General features: G+C 38.0%; 1 protein-coding gene across 1 annotated transcript in view; it reads left to right on the top strand.

Moving 5' to 3' along the window:
- The window catches only part of LOC139627440 (CD81 antigen-like), a 36111-nt gene extending 17715 nt beyond the window's left edge, over nt 1–18396 (top strand). The window contains exons 3-8 of the mRNA XM_071488180.1: nt 10474–10571; nt 11039–11113; nt 12180–12299; nt 13534–13632; nt 14969–15052; nt 16139–18396. Of these exons, the coding sequence (XP_071344281.1) occupies nt 10474–10571; nt 11039–11113; nt 12180–12299; nt 13534–13632; nt 14969–15052; nt 16139–16201 (539 nt within the window). The 3' untranslated portion in view covers nt 16202–18396. The remainder of the gene's footprint in view (nt 1–10473; nt 10572–11038; nt 11114–12179; nt 12300–13533; nt 13633–14968; nt 15053–16138) is intronic.
- Nucleotides 18397–23744: the final 5348 nt, after the last annotated feature.

Raw genomic sequence — 23744 nt, 5'->3', positions numbered from 1 at the left:
ACCACTCCACCATCGGGCCGCCCAAGCTCAAAATCTTTTTGAACCTAATTTTAGCCCATATATATGTGTGTGTATTGTTAATATAGTTATATATATTAATGAATATATAATACTATTATTAAAGGTCCCATATTTTACACTTTTCCAGTGTTTTAATTGAAGTGTTGATGTCCATCAGAGGATATATTTGTGGTTTAAAGAACCAAAAACCATCTCAGTGTATTTGTACATCTCCTCTCTCAGGCTTCTCTCTGGAGCTCTAGTAACAACAGGTCAGTGAGCTGATTGGCTGACTGTTTTCTGAGTGATTTGATAAAAAATACAGGAGATTTCGGGTAAACACTCAGAGAAACCAAATTCTGTAAGATTGGATGGTGGGTCCAGGTGACTGCTTTGTTGTTACATCATCAAGTTCCAGAAGTCCTGACGGCTGGTTTTAAGGCTCAGTTTCTGAATACAGGCTGTGTGCATTTCTCTGTGGACTGAGGCTTTGATACTTTCACAGTATAATAGTAAAAGTACTGTAATTATAATTAAAAAGGCATTGAAATCTCACTTTATACACTATGAGACTTTTAATAAAATAAGTAAATACAGCAAACATGTTGTTTTATTTTCATTAACTTAGGGAGCAACTTGCAGGTTAAATTTTTTTTAATTTTATTTATACTTTTTTGAGCAATGTTCTAAAAAACAGTTTTCGCATCAGATTTCATCACAGAAGGGAGTCGGCTCTGCCTCAGCACACTGTGCAGTAGTAGGTGGTGGAGAGTCAGTTGCAACCACTTGTTACCATTTGTCATCATGGTGAATTATTCTATTTGTGCAGGTTACACAAACTCCAGCCTGTCAGGACACTGAGTCCATCGTCTCCCTCATAGGAAGAGGAGCTAGCTGCTAGCTTTCCTGTCGTGGTGCGTTTTGTAGGTGACTTCACTGCTGCATCTGTAACAAAAAATGCGGTCGTGTATGTTGTCATTTTAGACATGAATATGATGTTCCTTCATTTTTATGGAGCTCAAGATGGGATGTGAAGTAGCAGCCTCTGGTGCTGCTGCCGGTCACAGGTCCGTTACAGAGCCAGCTTGATGAAAACATGAACTATACCGTAAGTCTTGTTTTCTAATGTTTGCAAACTTCCAAATTAGTCAGCATTATAACATGTAATTATTTACTGTTGTAAGGCAGTGTAGCTATCCTGTAAAACCCACCAGCTGATAAGGCATTGTGGCTAATGTTAGCTAGCATTAGAATGCTGTTTTGTAAAACATACCATTTGATAAGGTAAATTCAGTTTGTTAACATTAGAGCAATTAAATCTAGTTACATAGTTTTGTGACATTTATTTTGTAATTTATTGATTTATGTATTATTGATGATAACATAAGGTTATATAAGGTTATATAAGGCTTCTGAGTTACTGCAGGTCTTACAGGAACAGTTGGTGCTGTAGTCCTTGTAGAGGCCTCCTCTCCACCACCATCTGTGCTTCACTGTGGCTCACAGTGCAACCTCAGACCCTCCCATCGTCCATCAGCTGATGTAAACTATCTACCATTGGCTGTATGAGGCAGGTGGTAAAAGTACAGCATAACACAATGTCTACAGTATGTGGCTGAAAATATCAGTGGTCCAGTCTCCAGTCTGCTGATTGGTGCTCAGTTTACTTTGGTTCCATTGCACTCCAGCCATAAATATTCTGGTGGTAAATATAACCCAGACTGTGCTAAGAACTGCTGGTGTTGTTATGTTACACTTGAGATGCAGCTCACCAAAATCTGAACAAGGTGTTAAGACACACCTGGTGATCATACAGTCATGCCTTGTCAATGTGCATAGTAAATGCATGTAGACGCTTCTGCTAGAACAGCATTGGTGAAGGATGTTCAGCAGTAGTTACCACAGCAACAGAGCTTTTCACTGGAGCCATTTCACTCCCTTATCCTTCATTTAGCACCAAAGCACACTGAGTTCTCTCAGTCTGCAGCTAAAATACAATACAACAGAGCCACAAACTACAGGCTCAAAAATGACCTTAAATGTATCTCTAAAAGAGTTTTAACCAAAAACAATGCATGTAGGATTTATTGTTTGGCTTCTGCATTAGACTGCATTACTTTCAGCTAGGTGGATAAAATATATTTTTTGGATTTATTGGATTTATTTATTTATTTGAATATTTCTTCCTGTCAATAGCTAATGGCACTTTTTAATCACAGGGTGGCAGCGCTTGCTAAGTACTGCATGATACAAGTCAAATTTGGCTTCACACACTTTGCTTTTTATGTACCCGCATCTGTAAAACTGGTAAACTACATAGTCTGAAGTAGTTCGAGCCAGTGATGGTGAGCTCGCCGGGTAGTCTGCCCCATCAAGGAGAAGCCGTCATGTGGTTTCAGTTCCAGTCAGTCCCTGTATATTATACATTACATGAATCAGCTATAATATCACTGTCTTGAAAGATTTTTTTTCTTTCTAACAGCATAGACAACGCCCCCTTAATAGAGTCTCAGAGAGAGGGCTACTCCAGGTCACCAGAGGCTCTACGTCTTATCCTCCTCTGCATCTACTCCCCCTTGCAGATCACAAAGAATGAGGCAGCTCTCCTTTATCTTACACAGCATTCACAATTTAACACAGGGCGTTAGTGTGAAACCAGCACAGATGTGCTGCTCACTTTTCTGGTTGAGATTATTATAAGTCAACACAAAGTCAGATCAATTGTACAGTTCATATTCATTATAACTGATATGGCTGAATGATTGAGTTACAGATTCAGTTTATTTGTTATACTTTCTGCATCTTCCACTTCTTATTTTCCGTTTATAAATGAACTGAATGACATAAAGCTGCTTCTCTCTCTCTCTTTGTCAACATTGGGGATATGGTTGTCTTGTTTGAATAAACAGGGCCAAGAATAAAGTGAACTGTTTTTTAGGATAGTTGTTTCTCAGATGAAAAAACATCTGGCATGTGTCTCATGATTGTGTATATTTTGATGTGGAGCCAGATGCTTGTTGAGGCTTGCACAGCTTTAGTTGCTTTTTAAAGACCTTTCTAGTTTTAGACTGTAAATATAACTGAAATATCTGAAAAAGTTCGAGTCTTGTGATTGGAATGTTAGTGGGGGGGGTAACTCTTTGTACTGCAGAATGGGCCTTTTTGCCTTAACTGCAACTCATCAATACAAGTTTGTATTTACACAGGATGTTTGTTAGTGTGAGAATGCTGCTGCTGCAGGCCCAGCTGGCAACTCAGCATCTGTTTGAAATTTCTCTGATCTTAACTGCATAAAATGTTTTTATATAATAAGACACAGTTTGTTATTGTGATTGATTTTATCACCGAAATGAGGCTTTTCAAATCAGAAATTCCTCCTTCCTCTGGAAACAACACCACCCCCTAACATACCCACCCAGACTACTATACAACATCAGAATAGACAACCTGCCTGTGAGTGGTGTTGTCTGGGGGTGGGGACATGTAAATATGGGCAGCTTGTGTAGAGTAACAGAAAATAGCTCATTCAATTTACCATTTTTCAACATATGAATTCTTACTTATATTATTTGTAAGTTGCAGGTATGTGATTTAGAAGCAGCGAGGTCTGTGTTTAAATAGGCCACCAGCTGGACACTCAGTATCAGTGTGTAGTTAATTACCTTTGTCCACATGGCTTTTATTCTAATTGTACAGAGAGGATAATTGAAAGAACACAATATAATGAGTTACTGCCGTCCAGTCTCTTTCACTGTGCCCATTTCTCATCTCTCTGTGCATCAGCTGCTCTCACCCCCTCTCTCTGCCTCTACAAGTACAACTCCAAATGTTACTGTAATGTATACAGTATACATTTCTACATTAGTTTCCAAATCTATCTATCTAAATAACTAATGTATTATTGTTAATATATTATTATATTCTTATCTATTATAAATCTTTTTTTTTTTTTTTAAGTATTTGTTACTGACATTTGCAGTTTTTTCTCTTGCACTGTCACTTTGCTGCTGTAATATTGCAAATTTCCCCACTGTGGGACCAGTAAAGGCTGTCTTAATCTTAATCTTAATCTTACATGTTGATTCAGTAGGGTTTCCAACCTGCAAGTTCCCTAACTGTTCAGCATGATGGTGGAAATATTCTGCTTTAGGGTTGTGTGGCAGCCAGTGGCTGAGGAAACGCTGCACAGACAGAGGGAAGACTGGATCCCACTGAATATCAGCAGGTTCTGGATGCAAATCTCAAACATACAAGAAACCGATGATTAAAACCTTAAAATCCACCATGAACTACTTCAGCAAGCTGAAGTAGTTCATGGTGGATATCAAATGATATCCAAATATCTCGAAGCAAAGAGTGGATGAAAATAAAATCAAGAACAGAAAGACTTTTAGCAGCTTCAAGCTGTTTTAGTTGTCAGAGGAGGGATAACTAACTAACTCACTATGTACTGACTGAGTGTTGCACATACCACAATAAATATTTAATTGATTTCTGTTTCTATTATTATTATCTATATTCTATTCATTTCTATCTAGGCTTATGGAATAATAGATAAATGCATTTCCCAAATTTTCAAATATACTGATAAAAAAATAAAAAATGTTTTCAGACATGTTCATGAAGTTTGATCACACATTTGGCAAGTCTGCATGTTTTTTGTCTTCTCTGACCTCTGCATCAGCCACTCTCGCCCCCTCTCTCTCTCTACACAAGCTATTCAAACCAAATTTGGTCATAAATTTGGTTAGAATAGCTTTGGTTACAAATTTGTAACCAAATTTGGTTACAATATCTTAAATCAGTCCTGATTAGTGCCACACAATTTTAGAAATATAGAACTCAAAATAAAAAGTAATAACTTTCACAAGGACGTGATTAAAAGCCTGAACCCTAATGATAGTGATACTAGTAACACAGCGGGTCCAGGAGGGTTCTACTTCTTCTGTATTATATTGTTAATAATGTGTATATAAGTCTGCAGTGTTGACATGTTGTCTGCTGGTTGAGAAGTCTCTTACTAACCTCCATGAAAGGCCATCTTTAAAGTCTCCTCCACTGTATCCAGTCCAATCTGGAGTCTGAATTTCTGACGTCTTAAATGACTAATGTATAAATAGTAACCCACCAAAATAAAACAGGGAACAGGAAGTAGCACAAAGGAAGAATTCATTGTACAATAAACAATAATCTGATGACTTAAGCAGCACAGTTACATGCATCTGGATAAAATATCTGGAAGTGCATTGTTTCATTAGCTTCATCATCTTCGGGAAATTCCACCTATACATGTGTTGTTCACAGATGTGGAGCAGATGAACAAACAGTTGGCTGAATTTCAGGAACATAGGCGGAGGTAGTTACTGTACAGTATGTAAAGCTCATTATAAAAGACAAATAGGTTTTTCTAAATTTTGAGGAATCTCTATAAATTGAATTAAATGTGATATTAATTCCCTTCCATATCTGGCCACTTGTAAAAATTGTTGAAAAATAACTGCAGAAAAAGCCAGTGAAGTGGACTTTTAGTTAACATTTTCTTGTTAGAATGAAATGCAGTACATTTGCAGTTCATTATAGATTGCAACATTGAAAATATTTATGATCCACCTCTTCAGTATTGTGATTTAAAGCATGCCAGCTGCGTGGCTCTAGGGATGTCAGTTGTGAAGTGAATTATCTTGATATTTTGAAATATTCCAAAATATTAAATAAAATGATATATGAAGTTTTGCCTAGACATTCATGCCCCCAGAGCATTAATTCCAATGAGTTTGTTTTTTACCCGTCTTTTCATCCGGTGCCAGTCGTTTTGGAACCATTTCTTATTACTACCCTTCATTACATGATAACGCATCATGTGGTCTTTGTATTTGTAGCCTTGAAATTTGAGATGATATCGACACATCTCAGGGAAAAGCTATAATGCTGGGAGTCTTGTAATCCATCAGATGAATGGAAGCAGGAGAAAATTAAATCAAGACAGACAGGAGAAGAAGTTTAAGTAAATGAAATTATTGAAAGCATCATATTGAACAAGCAAATGTATTAAATAGAGAGGACAGACGGGTGGTGGTATAGCAGGAGAGGGAGGGACTGAGACTGCCAAACAGCATTGCAGGAGGACTGTGTCAGACCAGAGAGCCACAATACAAGAGATTGAGGGAGCACTTGGTCAGTCACCAAGATATCAATTTAGAAATTAGCCTCAGTGTGTGTGTGTGTGTGTGTGTGTGTGTGTGGGCGTGGCTGTGGGTAGAAAAGGAGTGGGGGATGGGGTATACGAGGTGCAGGACCAGTTAGTGGTCCAGAATCAAATTATGTCTGAGTCTACATTATGGGTGAACACAGAGAGCTGCATTCTCAGCCTGATAACACACAGACCGTGGGAGAATGACCCGGTGCTCACTGACATCAATATTTGTACTTCAGGTTTTCAGTGTTTGTACTGTTGACATCAAGATCTGTCTGCCAGAAAATGTATTTAGTCTGATAAAATTGAGGTGGGCACTCACAAAATGAACTCTAGTTTTTTTTTTTTTGTTTGGTTGGTTTTGTTTCATAAGCTCACTTGTCATGACAGTAACATGTCTTCAGCTGCCCAGCAGTTACAGTGCCTTGAAAAAGTATTCATACCCCTTGAACTTTTTCACATTTTGCCACCTTACAACCACAAACCTAAATATTTTTTTATTGAGATTTTATTTGATAAACCAACACAAAGTAGCACATAATTGTAAATTGGAACGGAAATGCTACATGGTTTTCAAAATTTTAAGCAAATAAAAATCTGAAAAATGTGGTGTGCATATGTATTCAGCCCCCCTGCGTCAATACTTTATAGAGCCACCTTTCGCTGCAATTACAGCTGCGAGCCTTTTGGGGTATGTCTCTACCAGCTTTGCACATCTAGACACTGAAATCTTTGCCCATTCTTCTTTGCAAAATCGCTCAAGCTCAACCAGATTGGCTGGAGAGCGTCTGTGAACAGCCATTTTCAAGTCTTGCCACAGATGCTCAGTGGGATTTAGGTCTGGACTTTGACTGGGCCATTCTAACACATGAATATTCTTTGATTTTAACCATTCCATTGTAGCTCTGGCTTTATGTTTAGGGTCATTGTCTTGCTGGAAGATGAATCTCCTTCCCAGTCTCAAGTCTTTTGCAGCCTCCAACAGGTTTTCTTCCAGGATTGCCCTGTATTTAGCTCCATCCATCTTCCCATCAACTCTGAGCAGCTTCCCTGTCCCTGCTGAAGAAAAGCACCCCCACAGCATGATGTTGCCACCACCATGTTTCACAGTGGGGATGGTGTGTTCAGGGTGATGAGCAGTGTTAGTTTTCCGCCAAACATAGCGCTTTGCATTTAGGCCAAAAAGTTCAACTTTGGTCTCATCTGACCAAAGCACCTTCTTCCACATGTTTGTGGCGTCCCCTACATAGCTTGTGGCAAACTGCAAACGGGACTTCTTATGCCTTTCTTTCAATAATGGCTTTCTTCTTGCCACTCTTCCATGAAGGCCAGATTTGTGAAGTGCACGACTTACAGTTGTCCTGTGGACAGATTCTCCCACCTGAGCTGTGGATTTCTGCAGCTCCTCCAAAGTGACCATGGGCCTTTTGGCTGCTTCTCTGACCACTGCTCTCCTCGCTCGCTCTGTCAGTTTAGGTGGACGACCATGTCTTGGTAGGTTTGCAGTTGTGCCATACTTTTTCCATTTTTGGATGATGGATTGAACGGTGCTCCTTGAGATGTTCAAAGCTTGGGATATTTTTTTATAACCTAACCCCGCTTTAAACTTCTCCACAACTTTATCCCTGACCTGTCTGGTGAGTTCCTTGGGCTTCATGATGCTGTTGTTCACTAGTGTTCTCTAACAAACCACTGAGGCCTTCACAGAACAGGTGGATTTACACTGAGAGTAAATTACACACAGGTGGACTCTATTTACTAATTAGGTGACTTCTGAAGGCAACTGATTGCACTGGATTGTATTTACATTGTATTTGTATTCATCAGAGTACAGGGGGCTGAATACATATGCACACCACACTTTTCAGATTTATATTTGCTTAAAATTTTGAAAACCATATATCATTTTAATTCCACTTCACAATTATGTGCTACTTTGTGTTGGTTTATCACATAAAATCTCAACAAAATACATTAAAGTTTGTGACTGTAAGGTCACAAAATGTGAAAAAATTCAAGGGGTATGAATACTTTTTCAAGGCACTGTAGAAAACCTATGTAGCTGCTGTTAAATAAAAAGGTGTAATTAGTTAGTTACTGGTATTAATGCTCAAGTCAGAGTAATAATCCAAGCTCACAATGCAGCCCAGTCAGTCAGCTGGCAGGATAGGTAGTATGTTCAGCCAAACCATGTGTTGCACTAAATATAAGATGAGGCTTGTTATTGTGCCTGCCTGCTTTGTTTACAGCAGCAGCCTCTAGCTGCTTGGTTCAGAACTGCTCAGACGCTGTTGTTGCTCTGGCTAACAGGAGCTACCTGGATGAATTTAGTGTGCCTGCTTTAATAGAGGCAGAAGACATGTGATGTGGTGATGACTAGTGGCAACAACACTGACCATTACTGTCAGGAAGGGAAAAAAACAGAGAAAACAGAAAGGGCATAAAATGAAAAAATAAAAATGAAAAAAATAAAAATTTAAAAAAAGAAGTTTCACAATAATGAGTTGAATTTTATAATTTCTCAAATTATTAAACACAGTTCATGAAAATATTTTACACAGTTTATACATGTGATTATATGTGTAATAATTATTTGTTTATTTAAAATTGAACAGTTTAGGGCTTCTAACACTGTCTGTTTGTCACTTCTAACTTCTCCGAACAATCATTTACGAGTAAACAAGGCCAAAATCACGGCACAGTCTTTGTCTTGAACTGATTCTGGCAGACGACGTCGTGGTTATAAAAAAAGCAGCAGAGCAGCAGCTTGGACGTTAACATGTCGTCTTAATGAGCCGCGTTTCGGTCACTGTTTTATACTTGTTCTGTTGTCATGACGACAGGAAAAGGTAAACGAGAACAGCTTTATTGTGAATTCAGCTGTATTAAAATACTGTGTATGTGAGCACAGAGAGGAGGAGAGAAGCAAACAGATAAAGAGCTGAAACACTGGACTGAGTGTAAATACAAGGTGATGATGTCAGTTGTTTTACAGCGGCTCCACAACCATTTTCTACTACGTCCTCTGTCACTGACCACACGGTCCAGACATACACCAGGTTTTGATCGAGTCTTGTTTGTCTATTGTTTAATATTGTTTAGCAACATTTTAATTGAAGGAGCTCTTAAATTCACACCACTGTTTTCATCATGGGATTGTTTGCTTGTTTTGTTTGTGGAAGCCACATTAATCATCAGCGAATTCTGATATCTCACATTTCTTAGCCTTTGATTGGCACAGGAATGCTATGCTAATTAGCAGTTGACTTCTCAAATGTGTCCTCACTTCAAAACAACATTACCACAATGTTAAAACCAGATGTAATCACCGTAATAAGTTATTTCAACACTCAGATTTATTTTCATGTTTACTGCAGTGAATGGAAACTAAACTGTTGTAAAGCCTTTTCACAATGTAGGAGCGCAGTCATTTATATTTATAGGAGTAAAACTTGCAAAAACAGCAGATTGGTTTTTAGAGAAAGAACAAAACAGAAGTGATTTTCTGTGGATGAAATACAGTTTCTACTGGACAAACTCAGCAAGAATAAATATTTGTGCAAAATTATTTATTTGTGCTTTGAAATTAAAGTATAATCAGGTTTCTCTTCTTCAGTCTTATCTTTCCATCCAGCTTTAAAAGAAAAAAAAAAAAAAAAAAAAAAGCAAAATGCACAGCATGGAGCTTACAACCACACACTTCCTGAGGGTAACAGAAAGCAGACAAATAACTGTTCTTGAGGAGACAGTTGAGCACAATAACACGCGCCTTCCTATCCATGCTGCACCGCCTCCATCGTCCATGAAGTCAAATATTAATCAGACAGTTTAACCCAGAAAACCCACAGGGGTCTCCACAGATGTTGTAATGTTAACATATGTGCGTGCGAGGAAAGACAGAAACAAGTGTAGGACCTGTTTCATGTCCTGGCTGAAAAATAGTGTGGTTGAATTATGGAGCAGGAGCTTTGTATAAGAAAATAAAAAAACATCTTGCTGTGAACATGGCTCACTGTTTTCCACTGGCATAAACGAGATTGCACCACCTGTTGTCCATCAGGTGTTACTGCATGCATGCAGTCATTAAAAGGGTGGAGGCTGCTCCACCAACACAGTGGTTTGTTGTCACTGTTTATATTAACTTGTCTTTTTGATGCAGAATTTGAAAGCAGGTCAAGTTTTCTGGGTGTCCCTGCAGCCCTCTTATTACTCCCTTTTGATATATGTGTGTTGCCATGGATACTAATCAGTCAACCTGTACTGTCTGTCTGTCTGTTAAGGTGTCCACATCCTGATTGCTGTCGGTGCTGTGATGATGGTGGTCGGTTTCCTTGGGTGCTACGGTGCCATCCAGGAGTCGCAGTGTCTGCTGGGAACTGTGAGTCACAGTTGCATTTAAAGGTCCCTGTGGAGTTGTAAACCTCTATGGACCCTCATCTGTAGATCGATGAGTGGATCCTGGTTTTGTTCATTTCATGCATGCACATGAGGAGCACACTGATCAACATGTGATGGTATCATGCCAAGATTAGCTGCAGTGCACCAGCAAAGGCAGAGAAGGATAAGACTGCAAGCCAATGAACACTGATGTAAACAATGCTGGTTTTAATTACGTTAAAAAAAATCGTCTCTGCGTCGCTTTTTATGAGGAATGAAGACCTGAAAGATACACACTGTGTGTTTTGGTGAGAGACACATGACTTTTTGTTTGTTCACAAGAAAACTCCACAGGCTTTCCACTTATAAAACCTTATTTTGTCTCATTATGTCATCAAGTAAAACCTCAGTGAGTGAAATCCTTAAAGGGACCAGTTAACTGATGTTTGTGTCCTCTGTGTCCTGCAGTTCTTCGCCTGCCTGGTCATCCTGTTCGCCTGTGAAGTTGCAGCTGGAATCTGGGGTTTCATGCACAAGGAAACAGTAAGACCACAAACACACACTAGAGGAAACAGACATGTAACATCGAGCCCAAAAGTACAATAAATACAAACCCTTTCAACACTTAAATGTGTTGTGGATTTAAATTTAAATGAAAAATGTTTTGTCCATCCATTTTGTCTATCAATAGCTGAAATTTTTAATTTACGGAATTATTCAAACCCTTAATTCAGTACTGATGAGATGGTTTAATACCCTCACCATGATCTATGCCTTGACTCCGTTTCATCATGGAGGTCTTCTGAAAGTTCGTGGTTTGCTTTTTGTTATTATATACATTGTGAATAGTGGGATACGCAGTTGTGTACCTTTCCTAGTTCCTATGTCCGGTCAATTCAGTTTGACACAGGTGGATTCCAGTCAAGTTCTAGACACATCTCAGTGATAATTAAAGTAAACAGGAAGCAGCTGATCACAGTAAATATGTGTGTAAAAATGGAAATGAGAAATTTCAGTAAAACTGGCAGAAATGGCAGTTTCATCCATGTAAAATTAAATCTACAACACAATAAAGTGCAAAAAATAAAAAGGTCTTATTTTCTGAAACCACACTAAATCTGCAGGATAGTAGCAGGTCCTTAAGTTAAGGTAAAGTTTTAAACACTATGAAACAAAGGCCTCAATAAGTCAGGATTTCAGATATCTGGGCTAATCATGCCTGACGTGGTGCTTTAGACTGTCTGCGTGTCACTCACCAGCAGCAAACTGTGTGTATGAGGGAACCCTTGAATCAGAATAAATGATATCAGACACACTTCTCCTATAGATTTGTGTTTTCGTTTTGTATCAAGCCGTGTTGATGCAAAGTTCTTGAATGATGCGTTTGAGTTGATTAATCTTATCTCCTGTGATGTGACTGTTGTGCGCGCTCACATCGTGACGGTGATGCTGAAACGATATATTGCCTAAATGCCCTGTTACTGTTTGTTTGATGATTGTTTTGTCTTTTTTTTCTGAGTAGACGCAAAAACAATTTACTAATCCTTAAAACTGACTCAGCTTTGAGTTTGAGGCTGAGCCAATAGAAACCTCTTTGTTCTTGTTCCAGGTGTCGAAGGAGATGACCAACTTCTATGACTCTGCATACGACAAGGCCATGACACAAAGCATCACTGACCAGACCAAGAGAAAGGCTGCTGCCACTGTGCTCAAGGTCTTCCATGAGTCGGTATGAACATACTCTATACGTTAATATTTTTACATAGGTATAAGTTATACTAAGTGTATTTAAATGAAATGTATAGTTTCATTGATTTATCAGAACCATCACCTCAGTTCTTGAGGTCAATTTTACATTTTTCAAAATAAATAGTAAAGACCCTGGAAGACTCATGTGAGAGCGGGGACCCCCCGGCAGAGCATGCGATACACATCAGATGTAATACATGCACCTTGCCACCAGGAGGAGCTGTGCTGAATACAGACACACACACAACTGCACAGTCAGGGTTTCATGTCTTTGTGTATCAGGAGTTTGTCTGATGTGAGACTTTCCCCAAAAACCACACATGAAGTGGAATTCATTCACTTTTTTTTCACAAATCAACACCACTGCTGATTTGTTATTTCTTTAAAGAAATAACATTAATTTATTAGTATTTTAGCATATTATCCTGTATAAATCCAGCATTGATTACAATTAATGAGAATCCTCTCAAACCTCCCAGTGAATCGATTTACGTTCTTGCTGCTTTTTAACTTTAGAAAGTTATTAGAAAATAAATAAATAAATAAAAATAATCAGTTGAAATCTGTAGGTTGTGAAGACAGAAACAGTTTGGAGACACATACTCACAGCAGCTCTTAACACTGAAGGTCCTCATTCACTGTAATATTTAATATTATTTTGTACACTGTTCGTTTGCTAATAAAAGTGTGAACACTTCAATCATTTTTCACATTTTTCACACCGCAGTGCAACTTAGAAAACACAAAAACACAAAACAGACAAAACACAAACTAATTCAGAAAACATCTTCATCAGTTTGACAACACATGAGCAGCAAATGCTCACAACATGACGCACAAGTGTTTCCAAGGGACACGAAAAAGTGATGATGTACACTCATTTGTGTCCCAGCTGGGTTCATCACTTTTTTGTGTCCTCTGTGAGTATTTGCTGCTCATTTGCATATTTGGTTGTGTTGCGGGTATTTGCAGCTCATGTGTTGTCAAACTGATGGAGATGTTTTCTGAATTTATGTTTTGTCTGTTTGTATATATTTTCTAACGTTGCAGTGTGTTGAGCTCTCAGGGCCACTGTACCATAAAGCAAAATAGATAAACAATGTATTTATGAAAGGGTAAAAGGTTGTAATAGTTAAATACCATTAGTGTTTAATGATAAGATCAGTGAGGACCACATTTACAAGAATGTTGACTGTGTTGTTTTTGTGTTTCAGCTGAACTGCTGTGGTAAAGGCCTTGGGACCAGTATTATAACAAAGTTAACAGACTCACTGGGCATGACCGACATCTGCCCCAGCGGAGTACAACAAGTCGTAAGTGTGATCATCCATCTTCACCGTGCTGTCATTTTGACTGGGTCACAGTTCAGAATAAATATCGAAAGGTCATACAGTGCCACGTCATCACAGTGTTATGTTCCTCAACCTTTTCCACAGGGAGCTTTTGGAATTACTTGTAAATACAGATGCAGATAAAAAACAAATGGATTTGAAATACAGCTGAATTTGCACTTGACGATGCTCTTAAATATACAATAAATGTACGACTTTGACCGCAATACCCGACACCTTAACAGCTCTGAAGGCTCAGGAACATTTTTTGAAGGACAGACCTTCCACAAGGCAGAGATGTTATCTTGTCAAAGCACAGCTGGTGTTAATAAGAGCGATTTCTGCTCTGTTCCGGTTAGATGTACCAGTAAGTTATGTCAGAAAGAATAGTTCAACTGGGAAATTAACGTTTCTTCCCAGAGCCAGATGGAGGAGATTGATACAGAGCTGGAGCCTTAAGATGAATCATTACTGATTTTCTATGGATTAAACAAACAAAATATAATTTGTTAATCAGTGTCTTTGAAAAGTGCATCAGTTGCCGCTGATGCACTTTTGAACTTTGAGCTGATTTTCTTGGTTTCCAGTCTTTATGCTAAGATAAGATCTGGCTCCAGCTCCATACTTGAAGCACAGAAATGAGAGTGGTTTCAATGTTCTCATCTAAGTCTCAGCAAGAAACAGAAAAAACATAATGTCAAACTAATGTTAACTATTGATCATTGTTTGCAGTGAGGCAAAGTCTCCTGTTTACTCCCTTATAAAACATTGGCTGCTTTGATCAATTAAAACCAAATTTCACACACTGACAGAGACCAGGCCTTAGATCATGTCATCTACGGTTCAGAGAAAAAAACAGTCAATCATGAGATATAAAGCTTTTGAACTTTCAGCACCCTGTAGAAACTAAATGACTCAAGACTCAGAGCTAGCATCCAAACAGGTTCATCAAAGGTGGTTACAGACATCAAAAGCCCATTGCTTCAAAGATTTACAAATTTTTTAAGTAATAAATCTGCCTCCCTTGTCATTGTAAACTGCATATCTTCTATCTCCAACAGCTGCTAATGGGGCAGAGCTTTGTGAACAGTCTATTGCAGATGTCAACAATTATGGTGTTAACTCCTCCTAATTTGCTCTTGCCCTAAACTCTGATTACAGCCCTGAGTGAAAACTGATCAGTGGAATAACTGTGGAACAGAACTTAGATACTAATTAGCCAAAGTCAGACATGGAGCATCGGCACTCAGGGAAATCAACATGTTGCTGCTGTTTTGAAGCAGATTTAAATGAATATTTTGATGTTTTTCCTTTGCAGGACTGCCACACCAGGATCCGTGACTTGTTCTCAGATAAGATTTATCTGATTGGTATTGCAGCTCTGGTGGTTGCAGTTATTATGGTGAGAACATGAAGCTACACAGCGAACCTTTCTGTAACATGTTGAATTTCTTCCTTGAATTTATCCAAAAACCAAACAAAACAATAACACTGGGCACAAGATAACATGTTCAGGAAAGGTTTCTGCACAGGGAGTCACAGTTTCCATGTTTTATTTAACCTCCACCACGTGTTAATGTCGTCATGGCAGCAGTGAATAAATGATAATAAGTAAAATGTATAAAACTAAAAATTTATATATATTTAAAAATTATGCTGGTTCAGCTGCTCCATTTCTTTATAATACAGCTGAGTAACTGTCATCCAGTCCTTTGTTTTCTTTATTGTTATCAACACTGTATTTTATGGAAAAAACATGGCAGTAAAAGAGAGCGACCAGCAGATATTATATTACTGCCAGGCACAAGGTTTGTCCTCTCACACCGGAACAGACAGTTTAAATATAACTTTACTCATTGAATCATTGAGACATTTAGGCTTTCAATTATTTTGCCAATTTTAGTGCTTAAGTATGAATTTAGAAAGACTTGTGCTATTCTGAATCTTTAGTGTTGTCATCAGATCGCACAAAAACATCAAAACTAACGTGTTAGTCCATCTATCAATATTTTCTGACTTCCCTACCCTGTCAGTGACGTTCAGTTCCATCCCAGTTGGCCTCACAAATAGTTAGATATTTTTAAAAGGCTCATTTATTCCCTAAAACAAAGCAATTATGTGGTGTGACTGTTTCCTGAAAAACACCCGCTATGCAGAGTCAGTGAGTTGTGTTGTTCTTAAATAAATAATTCCGGCATGTTAGTCCCTCTAAAACCACATATTGTTATTTTTACATTACTATTTGTGTACAGATTAAACAAACATGCGTAAGTAGTGACCTCTGGAGGTGTTGGTATGTGTATTTTTAAAACTTGCTTTCAGCCTTTATGCAAGATTACCTACTGACACATAGAAATTACAGTGGTATCAACCTGTTTCTTTAACTGTTAACTTTTTATTGAAGTTTTCTTTGGATAGTTGACGCGCTGAATATTTTTATTGTGGGTCAGAATATCTAACCGTCCGTCGTCTCTGTGTCCATCCTCAGATCTTTGAGATGATCTTCAGCATGGTGTTGTGCTGTGGGATCCGCAACAGCCCAGTGTACTGATGTGCCGGGCTGCCAGCGTACTCGCCAATGATGGAAGGACGACCTCACAGTCTCCATCTCATTCACCTTTCTTTTCTTTTATAAGCAGGAACCGTCACATATATTTGCTTGCTGGATTTAGTCGGCTCATTGAGAAGACAACGTAAACCATCCTCCATTGAGCATTTTAATTACACTGTCAATGAATTTTTGTTAGTCATGGATGCTGTTATACATATTTGACCAGTACTATCCTAACCTGATATGTAGATATTATATCACACTGTCACATTGAATTACTTCCACCAGTCCTGGTGCTCTAATCCTTTAGGGATTCATTAGTTGTTTACTGCCTCCTTGCCTATGAACATGCTCTTATATTCTTGGATTTATGGATGTTTTTTTTTCACTGTTTTATGTATAAACTGTATATAAATATATATATTAACAGTGCTTTATGACTGCATGAGCATGGATACTACAGTAAATTCTCCTGTATTCTTCCTGCACTATGCTTATATGTCTTGCCCTAGACCGAACCAGATAATGGTGAGTAAGACCAGTACCAGTGTTGGTCTCACCATGCTGCATAGACGTATACAAACACACTTCCCCGTCCTACACATCATTGTCTCGGTTCACATCCACATCAAAAGCAAGATGAGAGGAGAGATACCACTCTCATGTCTTTAAGCTAAATATGAAGCTAGAGCCAGAGGTAATTAGCTTAGCTTAGCTTAGCTTAGAAGAAAGACTGGAACGAAGGGAGGATGTGTGCTGGAAATATTGGTAAAAATACTGGAAATATTTCTCTACGGGTGTGTTGATGTCTGGAGTCTTGTCACTGTGAGTTTGACTACAGGAAACTGGCATCTGGCTGAGAAATACTCCCAGTATGTCGCTCCCACTTCATAATTAATTCCAAACAAAGTCATTATCAACCCCCCATATTGTTACATGTGTCAGATTTGCAAATTAATGGTGTTTTTCAGGGCTGTTGTATTAGATATTACAAGTGTTCATGCTTTTGTATCTGCTCCTTTCAAGTTTATTGTGTAATAGTCTCAGGCTAACTGCAGTGGTAATAATTGTAACAGTAGAGGGCAGCACATTCACATTAAAACAGTTGATCTAAGATCAGTTTTAAAGGTCCCATATTATCCAGTGTTTCATTTGAAGTGTTGATCTCCATCAGAAGATATATTTGTGGTTTTAAGAACCAAAAACCATCTCAGTGTAGTTTTACATCTCCTCTCTCAGGCTTCTCTCTGGCTAGTAACAACAGTTCAATGAGCCAATCAGAGGAGAGGCTCTGAGTCTCTCTTCTCTTTGTTGTGACATCACAAAGTTCCAGAAGTCCTGACGGCTGGTTTTCAGGCTCAGTTTCTGAATACAGGCTGTGTGCATTTCTCTGTGGACTGAGGCTTTGATACTTTCACGGTATCAATATAGAACCTAGACCTGCTTTATAATCAAAAAACACATGGACATCTACCTTTATACAATACTGGACTTTTAATTGCCTGCTGAAGTTCCACCAATTAGAGTGCTGCCATCTGTCAACTGAACATCCTGTGGGGTTTTTATCCATCACAAAGGCTTGAACATATTTGGTCCTGAGGTCTGTTCCTACTAGATGCATCTGCCACTGACACTTAACTGTGCAGCACTGCAACACATCATAAACACACACTCACATAAAATCATGTCATTATGTGTAACCCCCCATATTATCGCAGTGTTTGTCAACCAACTAAAACCCTGTATTGTTAACATCTCATACTTAAACTGAGAAACCGTAAAAGTGTCTTGTAATAGGTACAGCTCTGACGTATTGTACTAATGAAAATAATGAAGGCTGTAAAAAGACAATGTATGCCTTTTTTTCTCTTTGTATTGTGATATCTTTGTCTGGTACGTCATCACAAGAGTCTGAACAGAAAGGTTGGAGGATTTTGTGGCAGTGTCAACTGAGAGGAAGTCAAACCATCAGTATATATCAATACATCAGATAGTTTCTCCCCAGAAATTATTAAATATGACACCCATCGGTCCAGTGATGAGGACGATAGCTGCGTTTCCCTGTCTGTGTTGCTGCCTTTTTAATTTGGTAACTGACACTCAGGAGCCACTGCCACTTAAAGCTCAACCCTCTGTACTCCTGTAGACTACAGTTTGCCCAAATATAAAGGGATTAAATGTATTTTACAAATAAACACTCAGGTGGTCCTGTCTTTTTCTTTGGGAATCTTAACATTACATGTTGGATGATAACAAATCAAAAGTAAAGAATTGCTGAAGACTAGTGGAGCCAGTGACATCTTCATGTTACCGTCCAGTCAGCTGACGAGAGCTTTTCTTAAATCTAAAGGTGACGAAGGGTCAAACATCATTTGTATTGTTTAAGTTTATTAATAGGGTGCATGTACATTTATCAACTTTTAAACAGGTCCCTGAAAATGTGGCAGGGTTAAAGACCATGACCCCATTAAAACTACAAACAAACAGAACAAATTCAATCAGGAGATCACTTTAACTGCCATGTGCAAAAACTAGAGAAGAAAAGTGAAAGATGTGAGAGTCATGGTGAATGGACATTATGATTGATGTCATATTTGAAAAGGGGGTGAGACTGATAAGGATAGTCTTTCTGATTGAACTTATGCTGAGCTTCATTACCACAGTAGTCTAACAGAGTATCTTACAAATATTACAGATTTGATGTGCAACAACTAACTTAGGAAACTGAATTGATAAAACTTAAACAGAGGACTGTCTAAACCAGCACAGACTGAGGCAAGAAGTTTGGGTGTCATAGACGAAATAAACTTGAGTAAGGGTACGTCAGTAAGACTAATTTACCACCAGGGAAACAATATAAAAGTGAGATCTTATCTTGCTCCTTCATTTGCAAAGAAACTGAATCATGCTTTGATTTTCACTTTAACCTGACTAAACAACATTGACAGGACGGTAAACACTGTCTCCTACTAACAGTGACTATATAACTGAACAGTGCAACCGTTTATCACAAGCGTGTGCATTAGCTTCAGAAAGTATTCAAACCCTTCACTTTTTGTTCACTTTATTGGGTTGTTTTTAATTTTAAATTGATAAAATTGTCATTTTTGCCATCAATCCACATTCAATAACCCATGATAACAGAATAAAGACGTTTTCAGAAGGTTCTGTTAATTCATTCAAAATCAAAAACTGAAATCTCATTTACAAAAGTATTCAGAAATGCATGAAGAGGTTCTCCATGAATTTTAGAGGCACTTTAAACCACTACACAAACCATTATCGTGACCAAATAATAATTGTAATAATATTATTGCAATATCTTTAGAAAATTTAAAAAAGAAATAATGCTATCAGTGAAAATCATTTTTAACTTTATTTATTGTGTGTTTTGTCTCTTTTTTGGCAAATGAATTAGACTCAAATATGAGTGTAGGGAGGTGGCGAGAGTCTGTAAACCATAACTGTACAAAAATAACAATTACACTTAAAGGACAGTAAAGAGGCAACTGATGCACAAAAGATCTACGAGGCCAAACATCTGCCACCACAATATTATCATATGCATATTATTAATACATTGTCCATATTTCATTTTATCAGGACACCCCTAATACATAAGTAGAAACTTCAAACACAGTAAAAACACAGAAAAATTAACTTTTCTCTTGCTGTTGAGAAAATAACATTTCATCCATTAGTATTAAAACACAAAGACAGTTACAGAAACCATGTTCACCACAGTCTTGGTGAAGCCTTGTACTCATTATTATTACTTATTATTTCTTATTACTGTATCTATTATTACCACAAAGAAGAAACACAACAGAGGAGACACTTGTTGCAAACCTATCACAAAACAATCAATCTTTTTATGTCTCACACAATATCAAATGTGATAGAATATAAAAAACAATGGAGTGCCTGACTAAATGGACTGCTCTTAAGAAATGGGCTGCACTTATATAGCCCTTGTCTAGTCTTATCGACCACTCTAAGCACTTTACAACACTCACCACATTCACCCATTCCCTCACACAGTCATATATCACACCCATCCACACATTCATACACTGGCGGAACAGTCATCGGGGGCGATTTAGGGTTCAGTATCTCACCGACCGCTGAATTTAAATCAGCATCAATTCAGGTTTGGACCAAGTGGAGTCTGAGCAGATCACATGGTGTCCACATAATGAAGGTGCTGCAGATTCATGTTGTTTGCCCAAATAAAGGTTGTCTATCAGTGTGGTCACAGGTGAGAAACAGTCACACAAAATCCAAATAAACAGGAGTCCAAGTTTCCAATAAGCAGCAGCACAAGCAATTGTGAACTTTGCCACCAGGGGGTGCACCAACAAAGCACAATGAGCTTTCAAAACAAGCTCAGTAATTGCTGTGGTAGATAGAGGTGTGTGTAACTGCTCTGGAGGGATGAAGAGATTCCTTGATCAGATGATGGTGAATCAGAGACAGTAACATGTTACTAAATCTGGTGTTCAGTTTCTTTGAGATCTGGTGAATAACAGATGTTTCACATTATTTTCATCAAACCACTGACCTTTCATGACCTCATGACATCTGCGTTGGTTATTCTTCTCCTTTCACTTATCTAGGATTTCCCTTTAATTTGCCACCAGATTGTAGAAATATATGTTCTTAAAAAAAGTTCTTACACCCCTCCCAGAGAGCTGTAAAGTTATCATCACAGTGATTATACATATTTAGATATATATTTCAAATCTATGCAGAATTCAAATAAATAAATAAAAAATATCAAAGAAATATAAGAGATCCCTCTGTGCTGCTGCTTGGCAGCACAGACTCCTACTCTTTCCTAGGAAAATGAAATATAACATCTCTTTGTTAGGATTCCTAGGAACTTGTCCCCCTGTTATTGGTAACTACATATTGGAGGATTTAAAACAAGAGCAAAGTTCTCCAGGCTTTTCTATCGACCACACAGAACTTCAGGGCTTTAAAAGCCCAAATGAAATAAAATTGTTGCCTTTTTCTGCTGCTATTTGGACCTGGCAGGAGATTTAAGATGGACATATTGGAACCACATGTTTTCTCTTTTCTATTGTGAAGTTGTATAGCTCTTTAAATGCAGGATGGAAAGCCTCAAATCACAGGTACGACAGAAATCAAATAGCACAGTGGAATGCAAAAATAAACACTGAGCAGCAAACACTCATCAGACTATGGAGGATAACAAAGGCTGGGTGTGTACTTCACAGTGCCCCATACAGTGAAGTCTGCTGTCAAAATGACAAGTCTAAATTACATCATTTTACTTCAGAGCAAGTCTTATAAGGAAGTTGGATGTGTGCATGAGTGGAGCAGGACCCCTCGGATTAATTAAATTAAAGAAATAGTTTAACAATTTGAGAAACACTCTTCTTACCAAGAGGACTGATACCGCTCTAATGTATGAAGCTACAGCAGGAGGTGGCAACACTCTTGGCAAGAAATTGTGATTTAACATCATCATCTTATCTCACCTAGCAACCAATCAGGAAAGGAGGTAGCACACTGTTACTTTGTCCCTCAGTTTATGCTACTCTGGTAGCTGTAACATGCTACATTAAAGCTGCATTGATCAATATTTGCAACTAGTCCTCCAACCTGAACAACCATATATGTCATTTTTTTCCAACCCTCTGATGCGACCTATAGTGTCTCTTGAAAGAGCGCCTCTACGGTGACAGGTATACCAGACCTTGGTTGTCATGGATATAAACATGCAGACTGCACCAAGAGCAGCATACCTAACTTCATCACCATGGTTACAATAATAACAGTCATGGCTTGTTTAGGTTTAGGTAAAGATTGTGATTTGGGTTAAAATAAGTACTTCCTCAACAATTCACAATCTTTGTTGTCATGGTTACAATAATAACAATGAACGGTCATGGATAACAGAAACAATGTAAACTGCTACTTTCACACGGGAATCGAACACTGCTCTCCTGTGTCATATCCATCCATCCACCCCAACCTCCTCCTGACGTGGACTTTGTTGCTTCATAAGCTACGTCTCCACACTTTTCCCTTTGCTCCTGTCATCATTACTATGACCACTAGATGTCGCCTAGCAACAAAACGTAGCCATGGGTCATAATAACCTGCTGACAGATGACCTATGGGCTCATTTTTTACAGGAGAGTCTCGGTGAAGGGGTTGTCTACTTTTCTCAGGGGAGCTGTTAGTGCTCTGAGGACTGCTACCATCCTCACCACTGTCGCCTCGTCAGAGTCACACACTGACTGTAAACGAAATGAGCTCACATAAATTCGGAAAATTACATAGATAAAGTATTTTTTATTTCTATTGAGGCAGTGGTAGGGGAAACACTGCAAACCCACAGAGAATTATCACCTGAGTCAGCAGTAATGTCTTTCAGCCTGTTGTTTTATAGCCCCCAGCTTTACTGCTTTGTTCGCTCTCACCACTCTTTTGGTTTCTATTGGTTGTCTTTCAATGGGCCTGTGTAAACCAAGGTTCTCTGTGTGCTGCTCCTTTATCTCTGCACATCATTTCTCAATACCAGTGTGTGTGAGTAATAGCTGACAGTATTAGTCCTGGATGCTCTGAATTCTAACACCCACCCTCTGTCCTAATGAAAACCATCTCTTTCCCATCAGCAGTGAAAACAAGAAAGAAATAGAAAACAGTTTTAAAATAATAAAATTCCTTAAAGATGTCACGTCTTATGCTTGTATGTAGCTGTCTTGAGTAGTATTAGGTATTGCTGTTCATTTTAGTATGACAAGCCAATGACTGACAGGACATCGATGATTTAAAGGACTCAGCATCAGCTAATTTCCTTTGTTACGACCCAAAGCTGGTCTAGGGAAGAAGGGAATAACATAAATATAGATGATGAGTGAGGATTCAGCTCAGTATTTCAGTCTTTCATTGTCAGATATAGAAAATGAAACTTCAGGGAGAGCCCTGGTAAAAATAACAATCAAGCCAGCTCTTTGTAGAAATATAGTGACTATGCTAAGTAAGCTATCAAAAAATAAAAGTTATAATCCTGCACCAAACCCTCTGTCACCATTAAAAACAGTAGAATAAGGGGATGTAAGAAAACATACAGGGCTTCCTGGCAAAGAGTTAAAAGATACAAAATATGTGAAACAGTAACTTATAATAAATAATTGATGATAGTATGATGACTATAATATAATATAATATAATATAATATAATATAATATAATATAATATAATATAATATAATATAATATAATATAATATAATATAATATAATATAATATAATATAATATAATATAATATAATATAATATAGAGGATGGGAGAAGAAGCTGAGGCCCACACAGCCTAATGATCAACACAAAACAGTTACATATTCACCTATGAGGTAATTTCACATATGTATCAATAATATTACAAACTCATACCACCCTGTATAAAAAAAATCTAAGCTATCCCTTTAATTTGCTGGACCTGGTTGTTGTTTTCTCAAAGCATCTTGGCAAAGTTGATCTTAACCTATAGACTCATAGATCCATAGACT

This window comes from Trachinotus anak, unplaced genomic scaffold, assembly GCF_046630095.1.
Source record: "Trachinotus anak isolate AG129_WGS33_773 ecotype Australia unplaced genomic scaffold, CSIRO_AGI_Tana_v1 ptg000011l, whole genome shotgun sequence".
NCBI lineage: Eukaryota > Metazoa > Chordata > Actinopteri > Carangiformes > Carangidae > Trachinotus > Trachinotus anak.
This window is presented reverse-complemented; position numbering and strand designations above follow the sequence as displayed.